The sequence below is a fragment of the Balaenoptera ricei genome, chromosome 3 (genome assembly GCF_028023285.1).
Source record: "Balaenoptera ricei isolate mBalRic1 chromosome 3, mBalRic1.hap2, whole genome shotgun sequence".
Lineage (NCBI taxonomy): Eukaryota > Metazoa > Chordata > Mammalia > Artiodactyla > Balaenopteridae > Balaenoptera > Balaenoptera ricei.
This window is the reverse complement of record NC_082641.1, coordinates 141,165,146-141,188,670: the sequence shown is the minus strand read 5'-3', so window position 1 is coordinate 141,188,670 and position 23,525 is coordinate 141,165,146. Positions and strand designations below refer to the sequence as shown.

Genomic DNA, 23,525 nt, shown 5'->3' with positions numbered 1-23,525 from the left:
AATTAATTTAAATGATCACTTCTTATTGATTATAATGAAATATCCTGAGAACCCAGTGTCTTCAATCCTTAATTCTTATATAATTATGATGACTACAAGAACTGTGGGTGAGATGCCTCTTCTGACTGCACTGGAGAATCTACAGATAGAAATGTATAAACTCAGGGCTTTTCATCCTCAGTTCAAGCAATAGAGAACAGAAGAGCTTCTATAGCACTCGAAAGAATCTCTTTTTCTTTTAGTGCAGGGCTGGCTTCTTTTAAAAAGTAGATGCATATTTTAATTGTGCTGATTGCAGAATTACAATGTAAATCAAAATCTTACACTTGCCATGTCTCTCGTGAAAAAGCGAGGATATTAATTGGGAAAGTGAGACTGAAACTTGTATGGTGACATCTGAGGGGACTTGAACAATGCTGAGAATCTTAGAACTCCAAGGCTAAGATTTCTTAGTAGTGGAAGAAATCTACCTTCCTGGATGTGAGAAAACTATCCTGCTCTTGGATTAAGACCCTTCAGTAATTCTGTGCGGTAAAGAACTCAAAATCAACCAGCTGGGATGCTGACTGAGAGAAAAGGATAGTAGAAAAAGGAAGTTATTTATATCTCCTACAGTCATGTGACTAATTACAGAAATGGGGACTACAGGAGCTATGCATAGTTTATTCCTTGCTTGCTATTATTTTCCCAGAGATAGATATAGCTCTTCCTATCCATAAAGACCACATAGATATTTAGACATATTAGTATTTGTGTATATTATATGCTTTCTTTTGACCTCCTTTCTCCTATCCCCTTACTGTTTTATATAAAGGTAGTTTATCATAGATAGGTTCACAATTGAGTCTTTAGGAAACAGAATATTCAGGTGGGACTCTGATTGTAATAGAAGATTAAATATCATCAGAAATGGATGCTGTGATTGTTACCTAGAAATGAACACAATGGCTGTTTGGATTTTGTGTATCTCCTTTTTGGACTAATGAAGACAGGATTTTTGTTTGTGTGAAGAGTAATTGCATCTTATGATTGTGAAACAGTTTATGTATGTACAGAGGTGTGTGTATGGTACCAGATAACCAGAGGAGTGAATTATTTCAGTTATTAAGCACTTTTCTGTTGGCTTCAAATCCAACCTTCTATACTCTATTTTGTGATGCTCTGGCTGAACTCCTTAATTTTCATTTCTTCTCTGCCACTAGGATTTCTGTCACGTTCTTACAATAGGAGGGACTCAAGAGAGACTAGAAATCAGGTGAAAAGGGAAAGGAATATTCTCCCTGTTATAGTCTTGCTTTGCCTTTTAATGTTACCCTTCACCTTGAAATGATAGTTGTTTCCAGTCTCCAGTTTTTGGTTCTCCTAGAACCAGCTTCATTTTGCTCTCTCAAAGATAGCAGTTTCAGCCAAGCAGCCCTTCCTCCCTGCAAGTCTGATCTCAAATGTATAAGTGTCCTCCCTCAAGCTCCTGAGACGCTAGCAGCATGTGGGCAGACCTCAGAGGTCTGAGACCCAGGTCTGAGGAGCCCCTGCTCTGATTACCTGTGATACTCATATTAGCCGGGTGGTACCCTGTCCTTGGAGGTCTAATTCCCAGCTCTGGGGTTCTCTTCTCTGAGCTGCTGAGCTAATACTATCCCCATCCAGGTGATGCCCTCTCTACAGATGATTAAATCCAGCTCTAAAAGGCCACTTGCACAAGTTTTTAGGTTCTGTTAACCCTGTCATCTTCCTTTTGGTGTCTGACTCCTGGAGTTACTATCTCTGTGTTGCTCATTTAACAGTTCATTCTGTATTAAATTCTCTATTGAAATACCTTGTCTGGTTTTTATTTTATGCAGTCCTAATTTGGTCTCTAATAGCTGTATGAACTAGGATAAGTCATCTGCCCATTTAGAGACTCAATCCCTTATCTGTTTAGTTGGTTGTGGGGACCGAAGGGATAGTATAAATAATGCCAAGTTGGTCTTTCCCAAATTGTTTTCTGGGGAATGCTAGTTCCAGCATTTCCTCCTTGCAAAATAATATTTATGGCCATGTGGATTTGGGAAATGTTAAATACTATAGCAAACTATGAGAGAATCACAATGCACATAAGCATAATAAAGGCTCTGAGAACTCCAGCAGAAAAGAAACCTATTTTGCTTTGACTCAGCATCTCCCCTCAAATTTTTTAACTCTGAAAACTGTTCTATTTTCAGTTAACCTCTGTTACCACTCCATGATATACACTGAGAAATAGTATTCTCTAGAATCCTTAGCAGTTCAAAAGTTTTGCAAATTTTTTCAAGATCCCTTGAAAAAATTAAGGAGAAATCTAATGCCTATAATATGTAATGATTTTAGTGGGTTTTACTCATCTGTTTCAGCTCCAAGTATAGATGTTGACTGACAGTAATATGCTTTGCAGTGAAATGTAGAATAAATGCTGAGGCAGGTCAGGATACAAGGAAAGTTATTACAGGAAATGAAAGACAAGGCGAGAGAACTCTGGAGGGGATTACAGAATAGACTTGCATTGTATGGTTATGGTTAAGTGAACAAGCTACGTATTCACACTGCCTAAGTATGGCTCTCAGCTATAACACTTGAGTGTCACTCGATTTTGAACAAAATTACTCATCTTCACTGTGCCTTGGTTTCTTATCTTTAAATGGAGATAACAGCAGTATATACTTTACAGGTTTGTGAAGAAGATTAAATGTAACATAGGATATAATGTGATTAACACCTACGTAGCATTTAATTATTTAATGTACTCTCAAAAACAGGAGCAGGCCTTGTATAATGACTTAAGCTAGATAGAAAAGAATAGTAATGAAACAAACATAAGCTGTTCAAAATGGAAGGACCTTCAGAGGGTGTCCATTCCATCCCCCTCGTCCTATAGGTGAGACTAGAACTATGTCTTCCAGAGGCTAAGTGATTTTGTTATGAGCTAATTAATAGGGAAGTTAGATGGATATCTCAACTTCATCACCCTTAGTAGAGAGCTATTTCAATTAAACTCTGATTTGTTTGGCCGTAGAATTTTTTTGTATTTTCCTGGATAAAGGCAAGAGGTAGTAATTCAAGAGTATTTCTTTCTGGGTTCAGAGCTCTGGCTGATCTCAATGATGTTTAAGACCCAGCTACAACTAATGAGGGGTTTATTGATTTGCACTAACAATACCACATGCTTTCTCCTACTCCTAGTTCCTGTTTCCCTGATACCATTCTGTGTGGGAGAAACATGGGTAGAATTAGCATCAGAAAGAGTTGGAAGAGTAGAAAGGGAGAAAAATAGTTTCATTCATTTTTTCAGCTTGATTGAAGTACAGCTGATAAATAAAATTGCAAGATATTTAAAGTGTACAATGTGAGGATTAAATATATGTATACATTGTGGAATGATTCCCTCCATCGAGTTAATTAACATATCCATCATTTCACGTATTTACATTTTTTTTTTCTTTTTGATGAGAACATTTAATTTCTGCTCTTAGCAAATTTCAATTACACAATACAGTGTCATCAACTATAGTCACCAAGTTATACATTAGATCCTCAGACCCCATTCATCTTATAACAGAAAGTATGTTGAGTGAGCAGAAAAGAGATGGATTGACTTTTTTTTATATATCCTCTATCTTTATTTTGCTGGTTACAGAATTCTGGGTTGAAAATCATTTTCCCTCAGCATTTTGAAGATGTTGTTCCATTGTTTTCTAGCAGGACTGACTATTTGAATACAAATTCACGTCTTTTTTTTAGAGCTGGGTGACCAAGCCTGGCTGTCCCATACCTTCTATCTCTCAGAATCCCCAGGGACACTAACACTGGGGAGGTAACCACTTCATTTCCCCATACTTAAGGAAACTTCTGAGCTTTATTAAACAGACCCAGAGAAGCATGTTTATTGTTGTTTTGTTTAGTGATACACTTAGAAAGGTAAAGAATAAGAGATATAAGAACAGTCATAATATACAAGCCTTCTACACTTCATGGAATTATGAATGAGCATATTATTTTAAAAGGAGAGCTTAATGAGATAAAACAACACTGTACTGCAGTCCAACTAAAGCTATGTACAAATGCATATATAATTTATGATCTATGTATAATTCATATGTATACAAACACCATATTTTATTGAGATAAAATAGCACAGCAAGGTTAAAAACAAATGGCTAAGCTCAATACAGGCTTTACAATGTCACTGAAAGCCATTTTACTAGCATAAAGGCCTCCAACATGCTGGTATTAACCTACTGATAAATATTTAGACTATTTATATTTTGTTCTCTTGAGAACTAAGCCAAAATAAACATTTTAAGGCAGCCTTTGGAAGTGTTGGCATTTCTTGTTTTTATTTGCTTTGTGGTAAATGATATTCACAGTGACAATTAAAATATTGAACTGTGAAGGACAAAGATTGGCAAATTCATCTTGAATCCATTTTATCCTTTTATAAAATTTTCTCTAATGTGCAGAAAAGTCATATTTTTCAGCAACCTTCACCTTCCAATTTTGAGGAGTAACATTATTGCTTTTTTTGCCCATACATGCTTACTCAAAGCTATGTGTTAGAGATTTTCAGTTTTGATTTCATGTTCAGAAAAGCATCTATACAAGTCTCATTGCTATTTTTAAACATTCAGAAAATGAGAACTTACAGAATGCAGGTTATTATGGCTGCAAGCTATTCAACACTGCTGCTCACTTCCATCGTGTCTTTGGAAAGATAAACTATCCAGTATACAAGGTTGAATCCTGCAAATGCAACTGGGAAAAGAATCCGAGAATACTGGTCTATTTTACTGGTACCCCCAAAGGTAGGAGAGAGAGGTGGGGGTGTGACAGGTGTTGACTGTAAGATGGGAGCTCTTGTGAGGACTGTGCTGGCCTTGGGGGATGGAACTATTGGCAATGTCAGAGAGGTGATTCTTTTCTTCAGATGGTACTTGGAATCAGAATGCTGTAGAGGAAAAGATACATATATATTCAGCCTGGGTAAAAGAATAGACATCACTTAATCATTCATTTTTTCATCATCGACAGATAGTTATTGACTACTTACTACATAAGTTAAAATATCAGCAAATTCTTGATAGTAATTGATGGTGCTACTTTTCCAAGAAAGTGGTAAAACAAATTTTAAAAACATCGATTTGCTAACATCCAACATCCTATAATTTAATACATCAGCAATTGATGCTAAGCGTGTTCCATGCCCCAGAAACTGTGTTGAGTGTTGTACCATTAGGAGATAAGCTAGGTTATAAGGGCTTATCCACCCACCACCCCAGTTATGCATAAACCTATAGGGCAGTGGGTATGGGCAATGAGAGGGAATTTCATTTTGGAATGTGTGGGCAATTACTCAATACAAGAAAATAACAGCTCGGCTAAATGGTATCATTCTTCTAGACACATTCCCAGCCTATAGCCTGATCTTTACCATTCATAAATTTGAACCAACTGAGGTATCAAGAACAGCAAAAAAATATAAAGGTGCTCATGTACATCAAAAGCCAGTGACAAAATAGAAATACCCTTATATTGAGTGGGATGACTGTTCTTCCCTTGAAATATGACTGCCTCTTGGTCCAGAGTTCTATATTGGGAGCTTTCTGTTTTCCATTCAGAGCTTCTCACCTGGTCTCCCTCCATCTTAAGTTACCAAAGTCATACATTTACTAACCTCAGAATTGTCATATGTTCTTTTCTATCATGAGATTTTCTGTTCCACTGAAATCATAAGACAACCAATCCTAGTCTTGAAAGGGATATTCAGTGCATTAAGTAACATGAGAAGGCTGAGGTCCAGATGTGGGAACTGCTTCGCCCATAGTTTCACAGCCCGTCATAAACCAACTTGGTCAATCTCACTGCTTGTTTCATCCCAGCATTTTCTCATCTTTAAAGTATTGAGCCTGGTTCAGAGACTCTAATTCTGTTTGCTTTAGACTCCTTTCATAATGGTGGAGACTAGGGGGCTTCCTCTGATTCTTACCTTTTCTCGTCTACGGCCTATAATAATCACTCTCCTTGTGGCCAGGTTGTCCTTGCTGGGTCCCTGCCTTCACACCCTGGCTGTACATTAACCCTGCTCTTGTAAAACTGCCTCGTTTTCTCCCTGGCAGCAGAATCACCACTTTGCTGCCTGACGGGGTGTGTTACTCATGGGACACAGACTCCTGGAGCTTTAGACAGCAGCCCCCCAGCAACAGGATGAGGCCGCCACCTCCCCTGTGCTGGTTGAGCCACAGGACCAGAATTACCCACTGACGTGGTGACATTTGGACTGCGGGAAACAACAACCCCGAAAACCTCTCCTCTCTCTACTCCCATCCTGAATTTTGCTTTTGATTTGTCATGGAGGTTTGCTGAATATCTATAATAGTCATCATAGAGAGTTCAAGTCCACTGTGCTTTTAGGGGCCGTGGGAAAATCTGTTTCTTTACCAAAAGCAAAAATAAATCAGTATGAAGTCTGATTTGACATGACCATGGTGAATTTCAAGCAAAGAATATCTTTATTTGTTATCTGTTGACCCAGTATTAGGCTAGGCACTCTGGACAGAATTAAATAAATCATAGGTATTGGAAGTAGAAGATAATTTAAAATAGAAGAGTGCCAAGTCTACTGATCTTGGATAGGAAATAACTGACATTTTCTATTAAAAATATGTGACAACCCAGGACTACTGTGCCCAGGGTCACTAGATAGTGTGTGGATAGGACCAGAGTAATGGTATTTTGGTCTCAATGCATGCTACTTGTATTAGAGAATAAACATAGCATTGTCTGCCAAGAGCGTTCTATCATGTTTCTCAAACTCTGATTTGCATTTTCATCTATTATATATGTTATTAAAATATTCTCCACCTGAAAGAGCAAAATTTGTCACTGTTTAATTCTTCAGAAAGAGTTCTCCTCCTCCCAGATATAAGGAACATTAAAATATTTTACTCTAGTAAATTTTCTAAGGATCATAATGGAAAAAAAAGAGGGCAAGGCTTTAGAGCAGATTTTCTTTCTAAACACGTCTTGATTTTTAATAGCATGCATTGTCTGTTTCTTCCTTTTTTAGGGAGAAAGAGGGCAGACATGAATAAGTTCACTGAGATGAAAAAGTGATTGTAAACCATAATCTAGCATAAAAATGTAAGGCATTGTTTTATCTCTCTCTCTCTTTTGGAGATGTTGGGAAAATTTATTTGTCAATCTCTTGGCATTGTCACAGTGTCACAAATGACTTAATGAAGATTGCTGAATAACCCTTGTCCAGAGTTAAGCAACATCATTCACCACCTAACAGCATGAGAAATTTATGCACAATGGCATTAGCCTGGAATTAAAGGTCTCCTGCAGTAGGATTCCTCTTTTCCTCATCTACTTCCCCAGACAATCTCTATGGAGGGTTGCTTAGGAGTTAAGAGGGCAGCAGAGTCAGAAAGCCCTAGACTGCAATTCCATAGATACTACTTAGCTGCTGTATGACTTAGACATGCCTTAGGAGTCACTGACTCTCCCTAGGCTTACATTGAAATCAACTATACTTCAATAAAAAAAAAAAAAAAAGAAAATTTAAAAAAAAGAAAGAAAGAAAGTTAGGGACAATTTCTGTTTCAGCTCTAAAGTTTTCTTCTTGTCTTTAAGAACTTGAGAAAGGAAATGTGTCTTTTCTCTGTACAGATTTCTACCTACCTAACTGTTACAACTCTCTGCTGTCATCACCTCTTCCCTGTAAATATTATTTTTGTTGTGCTTTATCCCCTTTCCTGACATGAAATCGCCTTAGTGGTAGAGGGCATATTATTCTCATGTGTAAGTGCTCCACAGTGCCTAGCCAGCGCATAGAACACAGTGAATGCTTAATAAACATATGCCACATCAACAAATGAATGAAAATCTAAACATTTCCCAAGACTTTTTAGAGTAGTCAGGCAAAGAGAAGGGAACAAAACGTTTTATGATTATTTTACACTATGTTTTAGCATATTGTTGATATTACATTATATTATAGTTACCATATCTAAATGCTTACCATTAACAAGCACTACATGGCACTTTGCATGCATTATTTTGCTTATTCCTAGGAAGAATCTATAATGTAAAAATATTACTTTCATTTCAGAGATGAGCAAATGAAGGTGTAAGCAGAAAGCTCACACAAGTAATAAGCGGCAGTACCTCACTCAGTCCCTCTCAGATGCCTAAGATCATACTCTTCATAACTATTATTTTTTCTTTCCATCAGCTTTAGGGTTTAGGACATGGCTTCTCAACCACAGAGGTACTGATACACTGATGCTTCTTAGTTGTGGGGACTGTCCTGTGCATTGTGGGGTGTTGAACAACATCCCTGTCGTCTACCCACAAGACGCCTGTAGCACCCACCTCCTCGGAGTTTTGACAACCAAAAATATCCTTGTTCCTTGACAAATGTCCTCTGGGGGAAAATTCACCCACCACTGAGCTTCACTGGTTTAGAATTACACTGTCTCATTGCCCAGCGATGGCTGGGGGATTTCTAGCAGGCAGCAAATACAAGGTGCTCAAGGAAATGCCAGAGGGCTGGCTAACCCACACGCTGGATAATCAGCTCCTGGATAATTGGGAATCGGCGGTGTAGGAGACTGGACACCTAAAATTTAGAAGAATCGCACTGAATTTCTGAAACGAAAAGAAAGCCAGTATTGCAAACCATTCAAGCTACAGGTTTGTGTCAGATCCCGCCTGCTCCATTGTAAGCTCAGCAGCTTCAGTTGATGGTAAAATAGGCTCTTGTCAGAGTCCAGATGAGGGCTCAGCTTGGGGCTGTCACTGTTTTGAGTGGAACACCTGTGGTTTTGAATTTTTCCAGGGCTCCCCTGCTGCTCAGTGCCATCCTGCTTTGGGTATTTTTAGAGCACTGTTTTGTTTTAAGCAACGCCATATTGCAAAGGTACTTGGAGTCAAACTGGACTTTGTGACAATCAGTTATTTGGTATAGGGATGAGGCATTTGGGAAGTACTTAGAGCAATTCTGATACAGCATTTAGTGAGTCTAATATATTAAAGAAGAGGGGGCAACGGGTTACCTCTTAGGAGAAATATTCTAACCAGGGCTGCATTACTCAAGGGACAAACAAAGTATCTGCTTTTAGAACCAGCGAACAGGGGCACCAAAAACAAGAGAAAATATTTTTGAAAACATTTATTATTTGACATTTTTTAAGCTACATATTAATCATTATGGAGAAAATCAACTCTGTCAAATGTCCTCACATTTATTTTACAGCTGGTAGAATTGAGGAGCAGAGACAATTCCAGAATGCCTGCAGAGAAGCAGCTTATTGGTAGCAATCTGGTGGGTCAGTGGTGCTAGTGGCATGTCTGAAAACCATACTGGAATGTTTGGAGGGTGCAAAAAGGAATATTGGATGGCGATTTGATGGAAGGTATAGGGAAAGAGCCAACCGCCTACACCCCTCATCTAATCCACCCCACCCTCTCTATAAGTCATATGACGGCGCTACCATGGGGAAGGGACATCATGATCTTTCTGGTGTTCAGAGTCTCTGATGGTCTTAATTCAACTGTTAATTCTTTGGAGTAATGGTAGTACTGAAAGAAATCTTAGCACGATTTGGAACAGGGGAGGTAAATCTTTCAGTATGCTATGATTCATATTTTTCTACACAGGTGAAGGGCAACATAGTAATGGCCCAGCAGACGTTCCAACCTTGAAAAGAGTACAGAAGGGACAATATGTCTTATTTCCCTCTCTGTGCCCAAGTTTCTAACAACTGACTTAGAGTTTCTAGAGCAGGGCCAGGCTCGTCTTTCTTTTCTCTGCCTAGGTATCACGTCCTCCACAATCACCCCTCCAGACTGAGTTAGGTCTCATAGCTCGCTCGTGGCTTTTTTTCAACCTTCTATACATCTCTAACCACAGCCTTTATCACAGTATATTGTCATGGCTCCTTGAGTAGTTTCCTCTCTTCCTGCTCAACAGGCAGCTCCATGATGGAAGAGGCCCTATTGATGTCACTTACTAAGGTAGCGTCAGCATTCTACAAAGGGTCTGGCAAAAAAGCACTTAACAAATAAAGGCTTATGGTATGAACAATTTGATGAACACAGAGGTACTCAGTAAATTGGTGTCAGCTGAAAAGAAAAAATAACGTAATCAGTATAAATATAGTTATTATCTTGACCAATTAAATTTTGGTCAACTTAGTTTGTAGATAATTTACCAAGAACATCACACGTTCTGTGAAAAAGAGAAGCCACATTGGATGTATTGATGGGTAGGGGGCCAGGGGATTCATTCTTAGGAACATAGTGGTGAGGGCTTAGATTTTTAAAATAACAAGAAAACTAGCAAAACATCCAGAAAGAGATCAAAGTCTAAACTAGGTCTTATATATAAAATAAGTCTACCCCAGACACATAATAAGCTCTGAAACAGAAATACAGGAATAACTCTCTAAAGCCAAAACAGCATACCAAATAAAAACAATATGGAAAGATACCATATAAGCAGGAAAGAAACTGTGGACAATTTCTTCTCAAAATCCAAAAATATAAAGTCTCCACTTCCAAATGCCTTAAAATAAGAAAGATTATTAGTCTATAGAGCACTTCTGAAGATTTAGTTTTAGATGTCTCTTCAGGTGTTAGTACTAGGCTTTAAATGCCTGAATTTCTTTGTTATTATTATAATAAATTTCAAGGTCAAATTCAAAGTGATAAAGTTTTCACATTCATTCTAAGCAGTTTCCTGTGAAAAGCAATGTGCACATCAAAACATACAACTTAGAATCACATGAAATATCCAAGCACTTAATCTCATTTCAACTTTACCACATTGGTTTGCTATTTCAATGTCCAACTTACTCAAATAATGTTATTTTGATTACAACTGAATAGGCATTTTAAAATGTCATGGTATTTGAAAGAAAAAATGACCTTGCAATCATAATATACCATTGTGCTGTATAAATTCGAAATGTGTAATTTATGTTTGTTCCTCTATATTATATAAGACAATAGCCAAGTTTTGACATAAATAAATAAAACTGTACATGTTCTATGTAATCATCTATATTTTTTGATGCCTACAAGGTTAATATTGTTAGGTTTGGTTACTTTTGTTTTTATTTTTACATTTTGACTTAGCCTTTCAGAAACAAAATTCTCCTTTTCATTGCCTTGGAATATTTTAAGTGGAGCCAGGTTTAGAAATGTAATTTTTTGTAGGGAAAAAAGTCAACTTGCAAGGAAAAAAATACTTTGAGGTGATTTAAATGCAATTTTTTATCCAGCTTCCCAAAGGACCTGCTCATTATATGTTACTATTTTAGAACTGTTAGAAGATAGTTTATATGAAGACCTGAGATCTTAAATTCCATCTTATTAATAAATTATACCTTTAAAATAATAGACTTAGGGAACGATACCTCTATGCTTTCTCTAAGAATTTGAAATCATATTCTTCTTAGTAATATATATTTTAAAAGAGTTGAAGTAAGGAAGTTGGTCTTTCTTTTTGTCTCAGTATCAGATCAATGACTATATTCAAAATCACTTTTCTTACCCTCTTTGTCATGAATTTCTCTTTTTATTTTTACTGTGCTTCTCAAGTAAGAAACTGTTAAATGGAATTATGATAAATATTAATTCTTCTTCCTTTCCAGCTATATGTTAAGATAATATATGACCTTTAGACAATATGTCAATTATATACCTATGTAAGTACAGATAGGTTATAACATAATCACTTATTTTTACAAACAAAATAATTCTCAAAAATATTTTGAATTTATCTTTTCTGAAAAATATAATTTTCAAGTCTTTTGAACTGGGTCTTTAACATAATTTTGTTACAAAATTTATATTTTTGTGAACTTTCAAAGCACACACACATATATAAAGAAAACATCATTAAATTAAGGGAAGAATTTTGGGAATAACCTAACCTACATACAGAAAATGTTTTACCCAGTGGTATGCACTCTATTATATTTCAGTCTTTGAAAAAGTGTTGGGGAGGTTAGGGCCTCAGCCTCTGTAAATCTGTGGATATTAGGAGTTCTGGAATCAATTCCTAGTTTTTCTACCAACTAGTGCCTAATGTTTTCCTTCTCAGGCTCTGTTTTTTATTTGTAAGTGTAATTGGACCAGATTACTGGATGGCAAACTTTTTTTTTTTAAAACAAGGTCTAATTCAAGAAAAAAAAAATCTTTAAATTATGTATTGTCACTTTTCATGGGACTGGTCTTATCCTTTAGAGGAAATGTAAATTCTCAAACAAGTTTCTAAGTTTATCAAAGAGAAAAGTTTCAATACAAAATTATCTTTTAAAGCCAATAAACATTTGAGTCTTTGGGAAGTAAAACACACATAGCTTTATAATTTTTATCATAAAATTTAACCAAGAATTAACTGGGCTGTATGTGGTTTTGCGATTTGGAAATAGTCATGAGAATTGATCAGTTATAAAGAAATTTTCAGTTCAAAGTGTCTGCATTACTTGATTTTGCAGAGCAAAATTTTTCTGTTTTCAAGAGCTACTGTTTAGAGTTTGTTTTGAAATAAAAATGTATACTTATCAGTTCTATAATCCATTTTTTAAAAAGTAAGTGCAACTTAATTGTTGTGAGAATTTATTCATATGTGAAATTGAAATTTGGGGGCACATTTATGACCCTTGAATTATTAATGCTATCATTTATTTTTTATTCAAAAAAACTTTGGGGACCAGAGCTTAGCCACAGCGAATCTAAACTTAATTTTATAGGGATTTCTCACTGATTGTATCTCAAAAAAACCCACATTAATATACATAATAATATGTATATTATATACATATAACATGAATGTGAACATGAGAATGTTTTCACATGAGTCAAAAACTTGGCTTATGACTCAGCATTCATAGAACCTAATATACACATCTTGCCCTCCTGAAATAAAGCAGCAAGTGGATTTCTAACAGAAATTGTCCATAGGAGTCCCTGTTTGTTTCCTTCAGACTCTGAAACCTCATTAGGAACTTTTTTTTTTTTTTTAACTTTATTCTCCCTAGTCAGTATAATGGAACCTGTTCAAAGGAGACATCTAAAGGCTAAGAATTTTCTGTCTCCTCTGAGAGCTTGCAATCTGCCAGTATTAGTGAGGATGATGAAAGAGGAATACCAAAAGTTTAGAGCAAAGATAAATGAAGGATTGTTGCTTGGCTTTTTTCTGTGAAGCTGGAGAAGAACTTGGCCTTGGAACCAAAGTTATGTAACTCATGCCCCACTAATATTACTTTTGGACTATCTAACTGTTTGTGGTAACTATTCTGGCTGCCTTTTCCTATATGGTAGGTAACATTAGAAAAGTAAACAATTACCAAAACAATCTCAGCTTCCAAGGGTTCAGTCGCTTTTGCTATTGTCACTGGGGGTGAGGCTGCAATCTGTGCCTTCCTTTTGGCCTTCTGTGTCTGAAGATTGGTAAAGTAGTTGACAGCTGCGAACTCAATAAGAGCAGAGAAGACGAAAGCAAAGCAAACAGCTATAAACCAATCCATGGCGGTCGCATAGGACACTTTTGGCAAGGAGTGCCTGGCACTGATGCTTAGAGTGGTCATGGTTAAGACAGTGGTGATCCCTAGAATGAATGAAACAGAATGAGAAATGCACTATTAGCATTTGCAATCCAATAACAAGATCAAATGGGAACATGCTGGTGGAGAGGATTTTTGTTACAAATGTATTTTTTGTTATTATTTTATTATTTTTAATTGTTCACAGTTATCATAGGCATTCACATTTTGGTTTCCTTCAAAACCTAGTGTGGTGATGTGTATTATTAATAATAATATATTATAATATAATAATAGCAAATTATTACATAACTAATACAACTTTGAACTTCTGATCAAATTTAATGCTGATATAATCTTTCATCATATTTAATAAGTCTATTTGGTGTGAATAATAAATATAAATTAGATTTCTCAAATTTTTTTATTTCTAGCTTGGTTTTAAGATAAAATATTTAATCATGAGAAAATAATTTCATTACTCATCTGCCAGCAGTTTTCTGTCTTGGAGGATTTATATAATTCAAAGATGGTAAACATCATTATATAAATATTCTTTTATAACTTGCAAAAAGAGATCTATTTTAGTATGGTAAATTAAAAAGTCAAAATTCATCTGAGATTTCAATTAAACTCAGGTCTTCCCTATGAACTACTAAATTTATAATCACAAAAACTGAGAAAAATATTGGATTTTGTTACAGATGATATTTTTCTGTTATAGCTCTTTTTCTTTTTTCATTTTGTTCCATCACACTAGTAGTGATTCTATACATCATAAATGTAACTAAATATTTAGGTTGAACAATGGGGAAACTGGTGATCTTTAACTATTTTTAGACCTAAAAAATGGCAAATTTTTTTAAGATCCAACCTAATAAAAGTGAGATATAATTCATGTATTTGTGGGTTCAATATCTTAGCCTTTGTTGTCATTGCTTTACATGTCAGTTTTTAATTTTCTGCTTTCTTTTTTTAGTTATGAAAAAGCAAATTGAGTTTAAAAAACAAAGCAAACCAACAAAAAAACAACTTTCCTAAATAGGGCACGTCAAAGTCACAGGAAACCAGCCAGAATTCTTGCTGAGACTAATCTTTTGTTGATTCACCACACAACGTGAGATAAGATGAGGGTCATTTTGTATGATACATGTGTCTGAATGAGATAGGAGTTTATTTCCTTTGTGGGTTGAAAAAGTGCACTGGTGTGAGTATTCCCCTAAAATACACAAGCAATGTGAGCTGGACTATGACAGAAAGTAGAGCGCAAAGAGGGAAGCATACCAAAGACAGTTCTGGCCGGAACAGACTCCTTGTTAATCCAGAAAGACACCTGGGAAAGAATGACCGTCATAATGCAAGGAGTATAGATCTGTATCATAAAATAGCCCATCTTCCTTTGCAAGTGGAAATAAACTGTCATTATTACGTATTCACCTGTTGGAAGACAGGTATATCAGGATTATTGCTGTTGACAGTGTGCAGAAAGAATGCAGCTGGAAATAAATCTTGCAGATCTTTAAATTAATATGGGTGGGAAGAAAACAAGCGAAGGCATTTTTTCAATGTATGACAAAGCTGCTCAATCAGCAGATGATAGATACATCAGCTCATTGTTTTCTGTGGGGTTCTTGGTGTCATATACATACAAAACTTCTGACTCCAAGGCTACACAAATCTTTATATGCACATGGTTGCAAAATCAATTTTAAAGAAAGCTACTCATCACTTTAAAACAACAAGTTTAGCTGAGGATGGATAATGCAGAGGAAAAAGATATAGATATTTTGAAAATGTGCACTGGAGTCACCATGCAGGATTACATCCATGCATTGGTCAAATGCTTACCTGTGTTAGATTTAATTGTCTCACTAGATACTGTTTGTCCAATCAGATCATACTGAAGGAGGCTTGAAGATTCTTCTGGGACTTCCACTGAGTAAAGTGGTCCTTTTTTCCATGTATATATGATTTCACTTTTGGGGTAAGCATCTGAATTTTTTAAACAAATTAAACAGAGAGGTAAATCTGGCTAATTGTGTTTTTTTTTTTCTTTCAAAGCAAATCTTGTTCATTATAAAAAGGAGATACAAACAAATTTTTTTAATGATTTTCTTTAATCCTGGTGACCAAAACCTCTGACTGTATGATTGACAGACATGATTAAGTAAGTTAATTCCTGGAATCATACTGAGAACATCAGAGTAATATTTCTCTTTTGCTTTCCAGTGTCTGACTAAAACCAAATAATTACGTATTTTGAATGCATTATTTGACTCTCAGGAGCTTTTTGTAACTTACAACTCCCAAACTTGAGTGGACAAGCATGCCCATCCATAGGAAAGTTAACCAGCCTCATAGGACAGTCAGCGTTGATGGTAAGCCTAAGGGACATTGAAATAAGTGGTTCTGAGTTAGTATGATGGACAAGTAATTTGGGCAGAGGAAGTAGAATTGGGGAAACCTCACCTCATGGTGTATAGAATTGTTCCATTCTGCATTATTCTGAAGAGTTTGTTAGGAGTTGTCATATTGTGAGCAATTGATTTTTTGCCATTCCTGAAAAAAGTGTCAGGTGTCCAGATTTTACTGACCATCAGGTTATTCAAACTCAAAATCTCAGCTGGCCCCCCAAACTTCAGCCTCTCATCGGTCCAAGTCTGGCGGAAGAAAACGTCCATTGTATACTCCTGAGACAAAATAAGAGATTCATGCATGCTGGGCAGATGGCTTATTAAGAATAGTTTATTCACTAGCTTACATACCCAATCCTAAAACTTAAGAAACGAAGCAACTTTTTATGACAATAACCTATCGGGGAAGCGATGATTTCAGTGAATTATTATTTTTTCACACTCTAAGATTGTAATATTATTATAAAAGATAGTGTTGTATTGTGCAAACCTCTCTCTCCCACCTTCACCCTCCTTAACATTCTTCCTCTTTTTCTATCAGTCATCCGTCTCTTCATCTATTGACCTATTGAGTTCTCCCTCCTTAATTTAGAAGAAAAATAGAAAAAGATTTAGTCTAGGTTTTGTGCTGACCTTCCTACCATCAGTGAGTCTAACCATTCCCTTAGCAGCTTGTTCACCTTCAAAGGTATCTCTGAGCAACATGGTACCACTTAGTAAAGTTCCAAGGATAGAGAAACTTTACTTGATAAGCATACTCTTGTCTGCACATCATGATTATTTTATACTGTTCTCAGAGAACATAAAAGCAAATGTTACCATGATTACCCAGAGCATCATTTAAGCATGCATAATCAAAATTATGAGTTTTAATTTGTGGCTTTTATGAAATAACATTAAAAATCTTAAGAGTTATGATAAGGGCCTTTGCAAAAGTCAATGATAAATAACAACTTATAATTATGTCAAAATATTGCCAAGAATTGCTTTGCCTACTTTATATGTTCCTTTATGAGACCTATTACTGCAAGTGGTGATTATATTTTAAAAATATAATTTGACACACAGGATATCCATATAATGATGATCCAGGCTATAACAAGCCTCTCCTGTACAAATACACGATGTGTGTCTTAAAAAAGAGACACATGCATAAAATAAATTCTAAGTGTCCCCAGATTTCAATGGTACCGTAGAATATGGTGGTGGTTATTTATTCTTGGGGTGAGTCAGTACTCAAATGAAAAATATGATAGTTAAATAATTGAGAATTCTGGAGAATGCTGACTCTAATTTCTCTCAAGTCTTAAGACATTTATCTCTTAAATAAAGTACTCCTCACTCTCTCCCCCTCTTCCTTGTTGTTTTTTCTTACTTCTCTTCTCCTGTCCCCCCTTTCTCTTTCTCTTTCTCTTTCTCTTTCTCTTTTACTCCTTCCTTTTCCCCTTTTTTTTATTCCTCCTCCTTTCCTTTCTCCTTATCTTGTCAACTCAAAAAGCAGAAGATGAAAGTATCTAATAACTGTTTATCTAGAATTACATTCCCCTAGTACATTTAATGCACCACTTTAAAGAGTTACATTTTTCTTCAGTTTTAGTATTTATATTTTACTTTTAGGGGGACATACTACCTGAGAAGTATGAAAAAATATCATAATATACTTTGTTCTAGAAGACTGGTTCAGGTTTTCATTGCCGCTTACTATAAATACCCTCTTATGAATCCTATAGCCATCTGTACCTGGAACAGCGTCCCCAGAACACCTACTGGTCCATTTGCAAACATAAAACGTGGAATGCATTAGTCTTTCCAAAGGACTCCCTTTACTGTTTTAATAACACATGCCGAGAAAGATGCACTGCCAAAACAGCTATGTTTTAAATTTAATAGATATTCTCAATATACACTTATGTAGCATACCATCTTTGCTGGTTTTTCTTTTTTCTCCTCCAAAAATTTACTAGGACTTCATAAAGATGGGGAAAAATCTTCTCTTTGTAGGGAAGAATAGGTGCATGATATGTGAACAGAAGAGAGGATATCATCATAAAAGGCCCCTCAGATTAGTGTCCAAGCAGAGCCTTTAGTGAAATGTGAAGGAGATTAAGCCAGTAATCTGCTCTAATGGCCATTCCTTCCCAGCAGGAGCACACATATTGCTTTTGGATCTGGAGCCAAGTTTGGTAACAATGCCCCTTATCATTCATTCTGCCCCCACTAAGCAAAATTACTCTCCTCACTCAGAGCTCACTCACCATCTCCACATCTGACACGGGCCCAAAACTTGTTACGTAAATGTCTGTTTTGACTTCAGTGACAGCACCTGAAATGAGCCCAGAGGGATGGGGGCAATTATCATCAATGATGTTAAGGGAACTGAACTGAACAACTCTATCACAAAGCCCCTTCTCATGGCCAGAATCTGCAACCCATCCTAAAGTAATTCCAGCAGCAGGAATCCTTTGGATTTTCAACTCTACAAACTCACACCAGTTGCATTATTTTGAATTTATTCTGGCAAAATTGTGAAATTTAAGGAATGGAAGAGAACTAGGTTAGTATTCTAAAGAAAATTACAACAATAATTAACGTTGAGTGATAGCATTAATGGGACGAATGCTAAAGAAAGTGTTTTATATGGTGAATCTCATTTTACACTCAAACGCCCTATGAGGCAAGCACTGTTCATACACCACACTACAGTTGAGAAAGCTGAGGCTTAGAGAGTTCAAATGACTGGCATATAAGGTTGCGAATTGAGGAAGGGGCAGAGACTGGATGGGAACATACACATGGTCCCTCCCCAGGCCCTGCAACCTGCCACTCTGCTATCCTGAAGCCTCTGTGCCTTGGAATGGCACTAAGGGGGAAGAAAAGTACAGACGTTTGGTCTAGTAAGGATGCCTCTCACCTCCAAATCCCGGTCGCAGCCGATTGTCATAGCCTTCAAGCAAGTTGTCCAGGATCCGACTGATGTTTCTGGAGTAGACGTTTCCTTCATCTTCAAGTTTCCCTAGGGCATTTTCTACCCTGTGAGTAGACAGTCCATGACCCTCACTCCTGGCCTCAGAGAAAATAGGCTGTTCATTCCAGCCTCGTCTACCCCACCACACATACATGCCACACCACCCAGGCTGCTTCCATGATTTGGTATAGAAGTCACCCAGTGGGTGTGTGCTTGCCCTTTTCTCCGAGCTAAAAGGAAAAATCAGAAAAAAGTCTTACTCACCATAGAATAATGTAGAGCCAGGGCAGAGTCGACGCCATCCTGCAGTGCACTGAAATGCCCAGTTCTCCCTCCTCCTGGGTTCTCCTCCTCCCAACCAGCTCCCTGTTGCCAATTAACTAGAGCAATCTCCCGGACCACTCATAGCCCTTCTTGTTTGTGTCTGGCCAGTAATCCGGTAGGTGAGAATGTTGCCAGCTAAACTTGAAGGGTTCCCCTTGCTCTCTTCACTCTCTGTTCCGTCTTTTCACATGGAACAAGGTGGTTTGCGGTCTTAGAGTACGTCCTAATGGACACTCAGCCTCCTCTGACTGACTTAGTTGGGAAATGAGAGTCTGAAGGGACAGTGCATGGTCGGAGAGCAGTGACGACAATCGAATAAGGCATAAGGGGAGATTAGATGGGAGAAATCCACTGCTAGTTTTGGCATGGACTTCGCAGGGCCCTGTGAGGAAATCTGGAAGGCAGTGGCATCTTGCTGATTGAGATTATGTTCCAATGGGCTCAGCATTTATTATTTCTGTGGTTCACGGAAGGATTTCTACATGGCTCTCACTGCTTAAAATGTCTAACAATATTGGGATCCTCTCGGATTCTCTTTCTGATTTCACCAGGTTTATTGCATCAGACGCCCCTTTCCTCTCTATTTAAAAATTGGACCTCATTCTTCTTTGGAAAAGCATTTATAAGACACCAGAATTACATCCCCACAGCTCTTGACCATCTTGCTGTTGGATTAGCGGTTTTTTAAAGTGTTGAATATTTCGCTGATCCTTCTTGTCAAAGGTGTGGCATCTCAAGCTTAGATACAAAGTTCTACCACTATCTTTAGAAACCTGGCCAGTTTCATGAATGCTGCCTATAAGAGACAGTGTCTGGAAATAGCTTATTAAGGTTCCCATGTAGAAATGCTGTAAGAATTAAGCATCCATAGATAATGGTTAATGATGATGTTGCTGGCACTATTTTATTAGGCTTGCCACAGGTCAAAAGCAAAATGTTTGAACCCAAGAAATAGCATTCTCCGCCCAGTCTGGTAAAGGAAAGTTGGAGTCAAAGAAGTCTCTTTAAACCTTAAAATTGTAATCTTTAAAAAAATAAAATTAATAAAGTATTGTGAATATATATATTTAATTCAGGGACATAAGAGCAAGAAGCAAATGTCTTCTTCACCATCCTCTGGCCCAGTGTCTACCTAGTTCACAGTCTGTATTTTCAGCACAGTCTGTATTTTTAGGTTCTACAGAAGTGATGGTAACTTGATGCCATACAGCACAGTCTTAAGAGTTATTTCTGAAGACATAAGTCATTTGAGAAACATCAAGAAATTAGCTACAAACAAAACAAAACAACAACAGTGAAAACAGAACAAGTGCAAGATTTCTTACAAAATATATTTTTTAAGATTACTGAATCTTAGTTATATGGAATTTTCTTTTTCCTCATCAAAAACCTGAATTCCCTCCAGCATTCCTGGCAAGTGGTATTCAGCATCTGATTTCTCACATTGTTTTACTTGTGCTGAGTTGAAGCCTGCACCCTGGTCCTAGTTCTCACCTTTGAAGCTACACAAAATAATTTTTCAGGGAAAACCTACATGACAGCCACATAAACAAAGATACCTATCATGTCCTCTCTAATTTAAGCTAAGACTCCTAAAATCTTTTTTTGTTCATTATAGAACCTGGTTTTCATCTCTCTTCTTATTCTTTTCCCTCTACTTTAAAGTTACTACAACTAATCACCACAACATATTTGCAATTCCCATTGATTGCACTAAAACCCTAAATATCTGATGCTATTAAATAATTCTCTGTTCATTTTTACTACAACTTATTATTTTTATTCATCATAGGACTCCAAAATACGGATAAATAATCCCTGCAACTTTGTATCATTTTTTTCTATCATTATGTTTACTATCCATCTCTGATTTGTATTATCCTCAAACTTAGGTTTCTAAGACTGAATATTTTTTCATGTGGTAAAAATAATGATCATGGGTGAGATTATGGGTAAAAAAAAATGCAATATGTGCATTTATATACATATTCCTATAGAATAGGAATGTTTTTCTCCTGAAAATTATTTATCCAAAAAAGGAACAAATGATAGCTGTTACATTTGTCTCTAAAGAGAAGATTAACATACTTGATTCTATTTTCGGATGGGTTTTAATTAGTAGTTTAATGAAGGAGAAGGAATACCTTTACTACTCTCAATAGGAAGGAAAAAAAATAGTCCTAGGTCTGGAAGGATAATAAGGGCATGTAATCTAAGTAATTTCACCTCTGTGGACTTTGCCTGTAAATGAATGTGCTGGACCTAAAGTATTCAAGCTCTCTAATTCTGTGCATTCAATTTATATGTTGGTGTCTGTGCATAATGAAGTCACTTGTTCACACATCCCTGTCAGAATTGGCAGACAAGCTCTAGTAGCAACATTGTTGATTTGACTGCAGTTATTATTTTCCTATGGAACTAGCCATAAAAGAGAGAGTTCAAAAACATGACAATGGCTATGACTTTGAGAAATGTATGGTCATTTATGTAGCATACTGTCTATGCAAACCAAGCATTCGGGAGCTCCCCCTATTTAGAGAATTACCTTCTTCTGGTAAATTAGAGAACATTTATCTCATACCTGTCTACTTCACAGCTGTTTTTCCTAAATATGTTTTTAAATCATCTTGGACAACCACTTGCTTGCTTTGCTGTTTATCTCCACTAGAAAGCCTAGAACTACCATCCTCCCCAACAATATGCTGGGCTTAGCAGAAGGACGAAGTGAAAAAAATCTGTCTCCCTTCTTTGTCCTAAACTTTGAACTCCTTGTACCAACACCTACAACACAGGTTTGTGTTTGTGAAATTAAAGACTCAAAGATGACTGGAGGAGGTCATTGCATAGAAAAAACAAACTTGGCACCAGACAATAAATAGTACTTTCTATGATACAAAAGAACGAATACACACATATATGCATTTATACATTAAGTATAGAACAAACAACCAAAATCTTCAGGATAGGTATGGAATTGCCTCTTGGACAGTACAAGGTTGTGTCTTCTCACAGCAAATCTCCACTGGGCTTTTTAAAAAACAGTGTTAGAACTGAGCCTCAAAAAACCAGTAGCTCTTGTTTTGTCAAATAATAACTTCAACCAAGTAACTTTATTATTTGAGCATTAGTGTTCTTAAATACATGAGGAGGTTGAACCAAAGGATTCTGGTATTTGTATGATTACTTCCCACCTAATACTGGAGGACTTGAAACATTTTCCCTGTTTGTCTTAGAAACTGTTATGGAAAGCAAGTCAGTCAATAAATGCAATTTAAGACTGTGTCAGTGGAAATTAACACAGTATTAATAATAGATACCAAATATTTAACATGTACCAAGAATTATGTTAAGAATTCCGCATACTCCAACTTATTCACTGCTACACAAAAATCTATGAGTTGCCTATAATTGAGTCTATTTTGTAGATCATTAAGTCTGTAACTTCCCTAATCTCACACAGCTAGTAAGTGACAGAATTAGAATTTAAAACCAGATTATTCTAACTCAAAACCAACTAGGTACAAACTAAGGCCAGTGGGAAGAATCCAATGAAAAATATGTTTCAATTCTTTAAAGGAATAATTTCTGTCATACTTATCCAAAGATGGAATGGACTATCATAGAAGAAAATTAATTTTTTTTATTAACAAAAGTATTCAAGTATGGCCTGGAACACCATGAGTGGGTTTCATGAATGTATGTTTCAGGAGGAAATTACATGATCCCTAAGAACATTCAGCAGAAGATTGAGGTTATTTTGGAGACATCCTAAAGACAAGCTGTTTGATAGAGAGCTTGAGTGAATATTTGGGTTCAAAGACTCAGCTATGGAGTTTTTCTGGAGTGATGTGAGAAGGAGAATTTAAAGAGGTTCTTGGTGGTAAAATGTACTTTGGAGGCACATTGGAGGAGAAAAATGGAGAGGTCCTACTAAGTTGTATTAAAGGAGGAAGCAAAAATGGTAGATTATATAATAATGGTTAATATTTATTGAACACTTATTAGATGCCAATCACATATGTTGATATTATCTCTAATCTGGGTAACTGCCTTATAAAGTAGCCATTTCTATCATCATTGCGCAAAAGGGTAAAATGAAGCTCACAAACGTACGTAACAACCTAATGTCCCAGAGCTAGAAAGTATCTCAATTCCAAAGTACACACTCTTATACACTGTGCTTTATACATGACAAATCTGACATCGTTTTCTTTTTTTTTAACTGAAATATAGTTGATTTACAATGTTGTGTTAGTT

The 23,525-nt window shown here is 36.4% G+C and overlaps 1 protein-coding gene across 1 annotated transcript; it reads right to left on the bottom strand.

Moving 5' to 3' along the window:
- Positions 1-4,148: 4,148 nt before the first annotated feature.
- GABRA6 (gamma-aminobutyric acid type A receptor subunit alpha6) lies at positions 4,149-19,516 on the bottom strand. The gene is made up of 9 exons (XM_059919605.1): positions 19,209-19,516; positions 18,891-19,009; positions 18,235-18,302; positions 16,035-16,255; positions 15,867-15,949; positions 15,414-15,557; positions 14,850-15,002; positions 13,371-13,630; positions 4,149-4,957 (listed from the first exon to the last, which is right to left on the bottom strand). Exons 1-9 carry the CDS (start codon positions 19,244-19,246, stop codon positions 4,682-4,684), a joined length of 1,362 nt encoding a protein of 453 aa, XP_059775588.1. The 5' UTR covers positions 19,247-19,516; the 3' UTR covers positions 4,149-4,681.
- Between the last annotated feature and the right edge of the window lie 4,009 nt (positions 19,517-23,525).

Bases quoted from the DNA above. Each gene is read 5' to 3' on its own strand.
- GABRA6 (XM_059919605.1), bottom strand. From the start codon at position 19,246: ATGGCGTCGACTCTGCCCTGGCTCTACATTATTCTATG. The intron at 15,950-16,034 runs GTGAGGTTTCCC...AATGTCCCTTAG, and splicing joins ACAATTCTATACACCATGAG to GCTTACCATCAACGCTGACT. The intron at 15,558-15,866 runs GTAAGTTACAAA...TAAAAAATTCAG, and splicing joins TCCACTCAAGTTTGGGAGTT to ATGCTTACCCCAAAAGTGAA.